The sequence below is a fragment of the Euprymna scolopes genome, chromosome 25 (genome assembly GCF_053919585.1).
Source record: "Euprymna scolopes isolate OS-2025 chromosome 25, ASM5391958v1, whole genome shotgun sequence".
Classification (NCBI taxonomy): domain Eukaryota; kingdom Metazoa; phylum Mollusca; class Cephalopoda; order Sepiida; family Sepiolidae; genus Euprymna; species Euprymna scolopes.
The window spans coordinates 80713937-80727417 of NC_136506.1; the positions used below are offsets into that span (position 1 = coordinate 80713937).

The 13481-nt window shown below is 30.3% G+C and overlaps 1 protein-coding gene across 3 annotated transcripts in view; it reads left to right on the plus strand.

Annotated features, from left to right (window-relative positions):
* Nucleotides 1–13481, plus strand: part of LOC145247462 (BTB/POZ domain-containing protein 17-like) — a 306407-nt gene that overhangs the window by 174040 nt on the left and 118886 nt on the right. The window contains exon 1 of one of the 3 annotated variants that reach the window (XM_080109249.1): nucleotides 3709–4266. The exons of the other annotated variants lie outside the window; for them this stretch is intronic. Coding sequence (XP_079965375.1) covers nucleotides 4093–4266 — 174 coding nt within the window. The 5' untranslated portion in view covers nucleotides 3709–4092. Of the gene's footprint in view, nucleotides 1–3708; nucleotides 4267–13481 lie in introns of those variants that run through there. 3 annotated transcript variants of the gene reach the window in all.

The following is a 13481-nucleotide window of genomic DNA, read 5'->3' on the forward strand; positions in this document are numbered from 1 at the left end:
TAACAGTAAAAGGAAAGAAAAAGGACTTTATGCAACATTTACGCAACCAATGCATTCTCGGACTTTCTCCCGATGTCAATTTAATTGATATGCTGATAATCTTCAACTTGGTACCTTTCTTCCAAATTCTACCTATATGTGTGGCAAACGATTTTACTTTCTTTTTTTTTTTTGTGACCCAAAAATAAAATGGAACTTCCATGAACAAAGTTTCTTTCTGAGAATTTCTCATCTGTTGGATACAATACCACGTGATTGCTTCCCAACTGGCCACAATGGTCGCTTTTAAATCCAATGTTAACAGGTACTTATCGAGTCATCCACTTAAATAATAAAATTCTGACCATTTCACCCATCATTTCCAACCCTCTCAAGATGTTGTTCATCATCAACTGTCAATCTCATTAAGCTATATCCTCTAATAGCTTTGGGCCTTAATAAGTGGTGACATTTTTAACTTCTTTTTATTAATGAATCATCAGTTATCAAGGCCAAAAGCCGTTTCATAATAAAGGTGATGATATTTCATAATAAAGGTAATAAATGAGATGATGGATGGATTGTCAGTTGAATGATGAAGAATATCATGAAAGGATTGAAAATGATGAATTTTGCCTTTTGTTAACTAAATGTCCAATTTTTGGGGCAGTTTGAGGTAGAGTTGCTTGACCAGTGTTCCTCTGGAACCCTAAATGAAACGAAGCAGCATTCGCCATAAATGGATCGATCCATGTTTCTCTGAAGGATAAGGTTTCTATGTAATATTAAATACACAAGCAACTCCCAGTCACACATACGGGGGTATTCTAAAAGTAATGCTTCCTATTTTTTATTCTGCCTGGATTAATCAAAGAGGATTGAAAATTGAGCTTAGTTGGTGCCAAATGGGTGACTATGTGGGGAAAACCAGGCACTGAATGTGAAAGGACATCAATACATGTGAAAAAAAAAAAAAAAGAAGCTAATTTTTTCATTTCCCCAAGAATTATTTCTACGAGTGTAGTTTCAAAAATAAAACCTTCTATATTTTTAACTCAAAAGGTTAAAGAGCCACGAAAACGGGAGTGATATCATGAAAACGAACGACCTTTTGTACTCCAGAATTCATCTTTCTACATAGTCACCACCATTCTCAATGCAATTTGCCAGGAATTCAATGACGCATCTCTGCTTCTGATGCACGTCTATAACAGGGGTTGCTTTCTTAGCGTCTCACACCGTCAACATCTTCAGCAGAGAGATGGAGCTTTCAGGTCATGAATGCATAAGTTCAGTCATCATAACAATGCAATTTGCAATCCCTTCTGGCTCTGATTTTAAATGATTATTAAATTCGGTGTACAACGTCTCATCTTAGGAGATCTGGGAAAGCCAATTACCTCTCTTAGATCTGAACATTCGATCATATTTTTGAACGTAAACAAACAAATCTCTCTCTCTCTCTCTCTCTCTATATATATATATATGTATATATATATATATATATATATATATATATATATATATATATATATTTCTTTATAAACCAGTTATCTATGATTATGTATATGCACGTGTATGTAAATAGTTGTTATATATATATATATATATATATATATATATATATATATATATATATATATATATATATATATATATATATTTATTTATACTGGATAGAACGATAAAATTGTCGCCCTAAAGAAAACAACAGTACAGCTTTATTTTAGAACATTTATTGAAAAAATCAATTCGGATAACTTGATTATGTAGTATAGCTGACATCTATTCAATGTAGCCGCCTTCAGCCTCAGTCACCGCTTCAATACAGATCAGGAACTGAGAGCATGCCTTTTCCACAAGCGCCGGTGGGAGCTTGGTAAATACTTAGCAGATGGCCGCGACCAGGCTGGCTTTAGTGTTGTGAGAGGTGATGTATGACCAAACGAAGTAGTCCAGCAGGTTCAGGTTGGGAGAGGATGGCTGCCAGTGGGAGAAGGATACAAAGTCGTAGCACTCCTTCTGAAGCCAAGCCTGGATCTCTTTGGACTTATTGGCTGGCACTGAGTCCTGCTGCCACACCCAGGGTCTGCCAGCGGCCACCTGATTGCACCAGATCACCACACTCTTCAGCACATCCAGGTAAACTTTGGTGTTGATTTTCAAGCCGACTTCAAAGATGTGAGGTGGCATGATGTGGCTCTCACTTAAAACCACACCAAAGACCATAACCGTAGCCGGAAACTGTGTTTTCATCACCCTGGGCACGCTCTCAAGCATTGGACTGTCTGGGTTAAAATCTACCGACCGGCAGGAATTGTTGTCGTACACTGATGATTTCGTAAGCACAGAAACTAGTGTCTGTAGGTACAAATGAATAATTATGATTTAATTATATATACAGGGTGTCCCAAAAAGATGTATACACACTCCAAAACTGTCCTTGCATTTCAACAGCGTTTTCATGCTTCCAGTAGCATTTTAGAAGGAATTTTTTTTTCTTCAAAGGTTAACCTGGCTGCCATCATTAAGATCGATGAGTTTAATCTGCAAAGTAAATATATATATATATATATATATATATATATATATATATATATATATATATATATATATATATATATATATATATATATACTAGTAAAAGTACCCGTCGTTGACTGGGTTCAAAAACAGCCTAAAGAAAATGGACTCTGATTTATGAAAGTATGATAGGTTATGAAAAGGAAGGGTTGTAAAGAGATAGCTTCGAATTTGGGGGTATCAAAACCAAAGCAAAGTATGATGAAAGTAAAAATAAAATAGATAAACCCCATAATTTATTATACCATACCTGTTCACACTGAAACACTTATCACAATATTCTGTGGATCTATATTAAAAAAAAAAAACTTGTTAAACTTTGTGACATATTTCCATTCTATGGAGGTCAGGCGCGAACGAACACCCCATAATTTTATTATACCATATTTCTTCAAACTGAAACATAATTATCAAAGTATACTTTCGCAAATAGATATGAAAAATCTTTATTAAAGTTTGTGCTTATTTCCATTCTATGGAGGCCAGGCGCGAACGCAGACCCCCACAATTTTATTATACCATCCCTATTTAAGTTAAAACATATTTATCAAACTATTATGTACATCTATATCAAAAACATTTATAAACGTTTTTTTTTATTTAAATTTTTTTTTTATTTCCATACTTTGTGGGCCAGGCGCGTACGCAGGCCCCACAATTTTAATGAATCATTATTATGCCAGATCAAACATACCCATTCCTGTGTCTCGATACATCTTCTATCATTATATGTGATCAGTTTTCTATAATAGTGAACGATATAAGAGCATATTCGTGACCAGACACACACACACACACACACACACACACACACACACACACACACACACACACAGACAGACGTTCAGCTTTATATTATAGAAGATATATGATTGAATAGGACACCAAATCTTTAAATTGCTTAAGGTTTCCTTTTCTGTACAGTGCCCTGATCGTGTGTGCGTGTGTGTGTGTGTGTGTGTGTGTGTGTGTGTGTGTGTGTGTGTGTGTGTGTGTGTAACCTCTCCATAAATAAAAGCCTGTCGATTAAATCTTGTTAGAAGGTGCAAACGATTTCAACCCGGCTTTAAGTCCTATATTTGGTCGTGACCGCAAGGTTACTACTGCCTGGTCTCCCATTAAAGCTGTCTGCTGGCGGCCGGCTTTACCTAAAGAACTCTCCGGGAGAACAGACAGGCGAACGCACGCAGCTCCGGCTGTCAGCTCGGTATTTTTCTTTCAAGAAGGAAAGAAAAGGAGAAACGGGCCAAATACAAACAAATAAACGAACAACCTACACCCTCCCTCTCGAACTTTCATCAATTAAACCAGCTCGGAGGGATTAAAAAAAAAAAAAAAAAAAAAATCAGCGATACTTTAGTCTTGGACCGATTTGCGTGTTCTTGTTAACTTTTTTTTTGCATTTCTTAACTTAGAACGCGTTCTTTTGACGTTAACGCTATTCTTGGTCGATTATTTTTTTACTATTATTCTCGTAGTTAGTACTGACCAGTCCTTCTTTTTTTGCCGCCAACAATTTCTTACACTGCCATGTCGTCACATCCCTATTTATATACGACCGCGGGTATGGCCCAGATGCGAAACACTCTACCTTACACATTGGTGATACCCTCCCTACTCTACGTCTTGCCAAACTCAGGGGGATTAAACCAGGGCGTAGCCAACACCCCCTCAGACCATACCCCCTTGAAAAAAAAAGAATTGGTGAGTTGCCCATTTTTTTTTTTTTTTTTTTTTTAGTTGTCTTTTCTTTTTTGTTGTTTTGCTTTGTTTTATAATGCTTTCTTTCCAATAAAGAATAGCCATGATACTTACTGGGCCACTGTGACCCGTTGGGCTAGTATTTTTTTTTTTTAATTTCCATCTATGATAATAGACCCCCCCCCCTCTCTGTCCCCCTTCTTTCTCCTCTATTTGTAATTTTATGAAAACATGTTCAAATTTTCAAATGTTTATTGAACACTCTTGGGATATCATAATATATCTTTTTTGACTCACTCCTACCCCCTCTCCGTTTGCTCTCTCTCCCCTTCCTTTCATCTCTCACCCACTCTTCCACTCCCCCTCTCTCTTCTTTCTCTCTAACTTTGGCACTCTCTTTCTCTTCTCTTCGTCTCTTTTTTTTTATTGTTATTATTCCATTTAACGTTTTGTTTACAGCAACGCAATGGTAGTCATAATATTTATTGGACCACCCCTGACCCGTTGGGTCATTGTTATATATAATTGGGTCGTATATATTATTTAATTACCTTTTCTGATTTCCAAATACCTATGACACTCTCCTGTGATATGATAGTAATAGAATCCTCTCCCTCTCCCTCTCTTCCGTCCCTTCTTTCTCTCACTCCTCCTCCTCCTCCTCCTCCTCCTCCTTCTTCTTCCTCTTCTTTTTCTTCTCTCTCTCTCATATTATTTACAATGTTCCATTCCTCGCACCGCTTCTTTTATTATTTCTTCTTTATTTACGTCGTTCGCCCTTCCTTCCACCATCTAAAACGTTCATATATGGATGGAAGTGTGCACGGTGGCAAGCAGGCAATTAGCATTTGGTTGCTAATACATAACACAAACATTGTTACTCTTATTGTCTATAACAGCTGGTGTATAAAACTATATAAGATATGATATGCCATAAATTACAGTATTACGATTTCATAATTTATTTGTTATCAATGATAGTACATGTCATAAACTATTTATTATCAATATTATAGCATGTCATAATTCATAAACGTACGACACAATCACGTTTCTGTTCTCGCCAGATCACCGAAGTTAAGCAAGATTGAGCCTGGCCAGTACCAGATGGGTGACCATTTGGGAAGGCTAGGCGCTGTATGTACCTTCTGGGAAGGTTGGGCGTGAGGCCAGCACCCTCAACCCGAAAAAAAGAACTCCTCGCTACAAAAGCATTTACAAAAGTTGTAGATGGCCTATGCCTCTCCAGGGGCTCAAGGCTATGGATAGGAGATCATAATTTATTTTAACGTCATAATTTATTTGTTATCAATTTTATGATATGTCATAATTTACTTGTTGTCAATATAAAGATATTACATAATTTATTTGTTGTTAATATTATAACGCCATAATTTATTCGTTATCAATATTATGATATGTCATAATTTATTTGTTATCAATATTATGACATGTCATAATTAATTTGTTAATAATATTATCATGTGCCATCATTTTTTGTTATCAGTATTATGCCATAATTTTTTTGTTATCAATATTATGACATATCATTATTTATTTGTTATAAATATTAAGACATATCATTATTTATTTGTCAATATTATAACGTCATAATTTATTTGTTATCAATATTATGTCATAATTTATTGGTTATCAATATTATGACATATCATTATTTATTTGTTATCAATATTATGACATATCATTATTTATTTGTTAATAATATTATGACATGTCATAATTTATTTCTCAATAATATTATGACATGTTGTAATTTATTTTTTAATAAAATTATGACATGTCATAATTTATCTGTTTTCAATATTATGATATATCATTATTTATTTGGGCATTACTGTCACGGAAGATCTTTTTTTTTTTGGTTCATTTTGAAATTATATATATCTTAATTATATATATCATCTTATCTTAGTTATATATATATCATTATTTATTTAAATATATATATCTTAATTTTAAATTTTATTTATTTAAATTATATATATCTTAATTATATATATCATATTATCTTAATTATATATATCATTATTTATTTAAACATAAATTATAATTATAATTTATATATAACATTTATAAACATATATATATATATATATATATATATATATATATATATATATAATTATAATAATAATTATATATATCTTAATTATATATATCATTATTTATTTGGGCATTTGTGCATTACTGTCACGGAAGATCTTTTTTTGGTTTATTTTGAAGAGCGTAAAACAGGGGGAGACAATGCAATTTCAGACCCAGGAGAATCGAGAATATCAACAAATGTCAATAACAAAACAAAAGCATAAAATAAAACATTAATTATCTGAACTAAAATAAAACTAAGGAAATTCGAATAACACAGAATAGAAGTTTTTTTTTTTTTTAATCTTACTTTTTGCACAAAAATTATGAAATAAATTAAAGTTGTTTAAATGTCTGACTTTTATCATTTTTATATAGTTTTGAACATTCATTATTGAAATGCATGTGAGTTTTTCTTTTTTTGAGAAAACGTTTTAAAAAATTTTTTCTCTCCACATTTTCAATTTTTGTGACAAATAGAATATAAAGCGTTATTAAAATTTATTCTTTGAACAGTCACTATTCAAAACGAAACCCAAAAAATAATAAGAAGAAGAAATATAATTATACTGTTTAAACCTTCCTCTGCATATTTATTTTGATATGATAACATATGAAATTATCTCTTTCTATATAAATAAAATGAACTCATTTTTTCCCGTCTGATTTTGACATTAATAGGATTAAAAATCAAGATATTTCATGCAAATATAATATGCACAAACGGCAGAACAACATCTGAGGTGTGTTATAGGCTTATTATTTCTCAAATTCCTCGATAATCTTAGATTTCTATACTTTTTCTGCTGAGAAGTCACGGCCAAAATCGGTTAAGATCAATGGAAGTGGTAAAATATTTTCTCTCTAATAAATTCCTCCTCTCCCTGCCACCACTTAACACCGTTTGGGGATCGTTCACAAGGAACAGTTGAGAAGAGAACAGCGGTTTGGCTTCGTAGTTCTTTCATGTGAAGTTATTTAAAATCACTAAACTAAGCTGCAGTGCTCTGTGGCGTAGTGGTTAACGTGCTGGACAATTCACATTATATTTTCACGTTCGCGCCGACCTACCGTAGTCGTTTTTTTTTCCTAAACAACTGGAATGGACTTTTCTTGGTGACCGAACTGTTAACGTTGCAGATGTTTTTTGTTTGTTTTTTTTTTCACACTTATTTTCCTACTTTTACTCATGACTCCGGGTTTGATCCTTCCTACTTACCTACCATAATATTTTTTAAAACTCCCCCCCCCCCGTCCCGGAAACAAACACTCGGGCAACGCCGGGTACCCCCGCTAGTATAAAAATAAAGTTGCATTTAAAAAACAAAGCTTTGGTACGAGGCAGGCAAATGGATAACAGGAAAGAAACCTAATTATACAAATCTAAAAATCCAGTATATAGTCTAAAGAAGCTTTGTGTAATCATGAAATAATTTTTTTTTTTTTAATGCTGCTTAAATTCCTAGATATACTAAGTTCAACATTCATCTTCAAGTGTCAACATATGTTTGTTATTTTTCAGAGATGTCAATTTATGGAATTTGAGCCAGTTTCAGTTCCTTTGAGTCTCCCTGCTAGTGTACACACACACACACACACACACACACACACACACACGCACACACACACACACACACACACACAGTTTGGCATGAAAACAGTAAACAATATATATATATATATTTATATATATAATGTGTGTTTGTGTATATACACACATACACTACACACTCACATACACACCGCATACACACACTACACACACCCCATACACATGATGAAAAATTCTTGATAATATTATTTATAAAAAAATAGATGATCTAAGTACCATTATCTATAATCGAAACCCAACCCAAAAACTTATGAATAATTCTTGGTCAAATTATTTATTACAAGAAATGGAAGTCTATAACAGTTAAACGACAGTCAGTCTGATGTAAGCATGGCACACAAAATAAATGAATAACATACACGCTATCCAATTAATTTATAGATGACCAAATACAAGTTTAATTTCTTATGAATATTTATGCTGTTTGGGGTCGGTAAAATGCAGAATCACTGCTTACACATCCATATTCACAGTAAATATATGATAATAGTGGTTGAATAGAATCTGGAGATTAAAGTACATTTATTGCAAATATTCACATCCGTAGATCTGAAATGAAGCAGTGTTGTAGAAATAGTGAAACATTTTGATGATCTTCTAGCGGTGACGTGAGGTAAGTGGGAGGACTACATGAATAGAGGGTGAAATTATTGGCTAATGTCTTCATAGGGGTACTTATTTAAGATAGGCAACCATTGTCAATAATTTTTCTTGTTTTTTTTTTGTGCTTAAAACTAAACGAAATTTCCATGAGCAAAGTTTCTTTCCTAGAAATATCGATCCGTACTCCTATAAATTTGTGTTTCTTTCCTAGAAATAGGATACTGTGAGGTTGCTTCACAGCCGGCCACAACATTGTCGTTTTCAAGTCTAATGTGAACAAATTTTTCTTGAGACATCCTTTTAATTAATCAAATGGTGTTAAACTCCCATCATAATTAGCAATCATCGTGGTGTTATCCAACCGCCTTCCCTGACACTCATTAACTCTTATCCTCGAGTGACATTTGGGTCTTGATAAGTGGTGATACCTTATCAAGTGCACACAAAGCTTTGATGTTTTTCGTTTAATTACTCATTGAAAAGAACAACAATAAAATCGTATGGCAACTGAATTTGTTAAATATTGGGTAGCTAATTGGAATTTTGTTTAGGGTCACATTTGTACATGTCAGGATAACTTAGTGGTTAACCCGACGGAAATATACCCAGCAGCAGGTGGCGTGATTGAATGACGATTTATATGTTATTTGAGAAGGAAAACCGAGAATCAATAAAATAGTAATCAACGTTTCGAAACTATATATATATATATGGCCGGTAATCGTTTTTCTTCTACATTTTTTCTACAAAATCCTGATGATGTCCTCTGAAATAGGGACGAAACGTTGATTACTATTTTATTAATTTTCGGTTTTTCTTCTCAAATAACATAACGCCAACCATCGCTTGTATTTTTATTTTATTTTTACTTATATATAAGCCTGAAGAGTCCTAGAGTGGATGAAACGCGGAATATTCAGTGTAGCTTTATCGCCATATATATTTTATAAATTACTAACTAGCTCCACCTACGTATTGAGCACTTTTGAAGTAAATACTTAAAGTTTACGCATAAATCTATACTTTCGTATATTAATTTTATGTGAGTAAATTAAGTAGTTATATATATATATATATATATATATATATATATATATATATATATATATATAAATGAGATGTCATAGATTAGAAATCAAGTGAATTGTCCTGTTAGATATTACATTGAGGTAATACTTTCAGGACGATCCTAGCCAAAAAGGTAAAGCTCAATATATAAAAAAAAAGAGAAAAATATAAATGTAATGATTAAAGTTAAATTCTGTAGATTAAAGTATATACAAATATATTTAAGTTAAGAATTTATTGTTTGAAACAAGGAATTATAATCCTTCGCCATATATTCCTTGCTTCAAACAATGAATTCTTAACTTGAATATATTTTTATATATATTTTAATCTACAGAATTTAACTTTAGTCATTACGCACACACACACACACACACACACACACACACGCGCGCGCGCGTGCACACACACACACACAGACACACACACACACACACACAGACACACACAGACACACACACACACACACACACAGACACACACACACACACAGACACACACACACACACACACACACAGACACACACACACATACACACACACACACACACACAGACACACACACACACACACACACACACACACACACATATATAATACAAAATTTTGATATTGAAAATTTATTCAAATTTTCAAAAACCTTTATAAACCTGTAAGGAAAGTATACAAAATTTTAATTCTTCGGCAAGGATTACAAATAAAACAAGATATACCTTATTCCATGGAGTTTAGATTAGTGTATTTCTTCTCATCAGAGGGAAGAGGTTTGCAAAATATACAATAAATTTTGCAGGTTAATGCATCACAGGAAATAAACAATTTGTGTGTGTGTGTGTGTTTGTTTGTGTGTGTGTGTGTGTGTGTTTGTTTGTGCGTGTGTGTGTGTGTGTGTGTTTGCGTGTATATATTTGTATCACAGGAAATAAACAATTTGTGTGTGTGTGTGTGTTTGTTTGTATGTGTGTGTTTGTTTGTGTGTGTGTGTGCGCGTGCGCGTGCATATATTTGTATATAGTTATATTTCGATGATGAAGATGCTGCATATGATGATGAGGATGAAAATGATGCCTGCATCTTTATTTTTCTGTTCTATTGCATTGCTGGAAGCAGATAATCTCAATGCGCACGGCAGTCTTATCTTACTCTTCATCGTGAAATAGTTATCCGTGCATATCAGCTTAAGTTTTCATATGGATTGGACTACTTGTCAAATTCTTGAAACGTTTCTTTTGTTTTGTTTTCCAACTTGTAATCCTTAGCAAATTACCCATCAAAAATATGAAATCATTCATGCAATCAATCAGTAATTTTATCAAAGAAACAGCTTCCAATACAGATGCAGTGTTGAACTGTAGACTCTCTGGCATAGTGAATAGAGTACTTGGTAAATAAAATTAAGTGATAAAGTTACACTCTTTATATATATATATATATATATATATATATATATATATATATATATATATATATATATATATATATATATATATATATGTATATATATGTATATATATATATATATATATATATATGTACTGGAGAACCCCGGTATATGGTCACCCTAGGATACATTTTTTTCAAGTTACAATATGGAATACGATGTTTTTTCGGCCACTGGTTACGGTATTTGCCTCGCCTTACGGTGTTATTTATAATGCGATTGATTATATATATTATATGTTGTACTATACTTTGTTACTAATTTTAATGCCGTATCCCGGGGTTCTACTATATATATATATATATATATATATATATATATATATATATATATATATATATATATATATATATATATATATATATATTACACATATTATATATATATATATTACACATATTATATATATATATTACACATATTATATAAATATATATATTACACATATTATATATATAATTATATATTGCATATATTATATATATATAATTATATATTACACATACTATATATATATATTATATATTACACAAATTATATATATATATATTATATATTACACATATTATATATTATATATATTATATATTACACATATTATATATTACACATATTATATATATATTATATATTACACATATTATATATATATATATTATATATTACACATATTATATATATATATTATATATTACACATATTATATATATATATTATATATTACACATATTATATATATATTATATATTACACACATATATATATATTATATATTACACACATATATATATATTATATATTACACACACATAAATATATATATTATATATTACATATATATATATTATATTACATATATATATTATATTACATATATATATATTATATTACATATATATATTATATATTACATATATATTATATATTACATATATATATTATATATTACATATATATATATATATATATATATATATATATATATTACATATATATATTATATATTACACATATTATATATATATTATATATTACACATATTATATATATATATTATATATTACACATATTATATATATTATATATTATACATATTATATATATATTATATATTACACATATTATATGTATTATATATTACACATATTATATATATTATATATTACACATATTATATATATGTATATTATATATTACACATATTATATATATATTATATATTACACACACACATATATATATTATATATTACACATATATATATATTATATATTACACATATTACATATATATTACATACATATATATATATTTCACATATTATATATATATTACACATATTATATCTATATTACACACATATATATATATTACACATATTATATATATATATATTACACATATCATATATATATTACACATTATATATATATTACACATATTATATATATTACACATATATATATATTACACATATTATATATATATTACACATATATATATACATTACACATATATATATATTGCACATATTATATATATATATATTACACATATTATATATATATATTACACATATTATATATATATATATATTACACATATTATATATATATATATATTACACATATTATATATATATTATATTACACATATTATATATATATATATATATATATATACATATATATTATATTATATTACACATATTATATATCTATCTATATAGTGAGAAAGTGTGTGTGTGAGAGGACAATTCTCAACCAATATACTCAATGAATTTTTTGATCAACAGACTTGAAATTTGGTATATAAGGTATTCAGACATGTGGAAAACTATTTAATCGGTTTTCATCTGGGGTAAAGCTTTGTAAGGGGTCAAAATTAAAACATTGGTGCTTGGGAGTCATCGGATTTTTATCTGTTTGTTAATTGTTGCACGAATCCTCATGCGCGGTTGTGAAACATGACATCGTCTTTATGTTATGAATAAGTAGGTTTGAAAACATGTTGTAAAGAACGTGTCAATCTGGCCTAATGGTTATCGTACTTGACTCGCTGTCTTTAGGTTTCGATATGATCTCAGAGTATTTTTGTTGGTTTTTTTTCTGCTTACAAAAAGTGAACTGTTTAGAAAAAAATATAATACGTTCATCCACATGTCTCAGTTTTTTTTCAGATTTTCTTACTTCATTTTTTTTCGTAATTTGATGTTACGTTTATTATTATTAGTAGTAGTATTGTTACGTTTATTATTATTAGTAGTAGTAATTTGATGTTACGTTTATTACCGGCCAACGTGGGGTACATCATCTAGTAATTTATAAATACAGAAAGTATCTATGAAGATAAGAAATTTTTAAAACCAAATTCAATTTTAAAAAAATG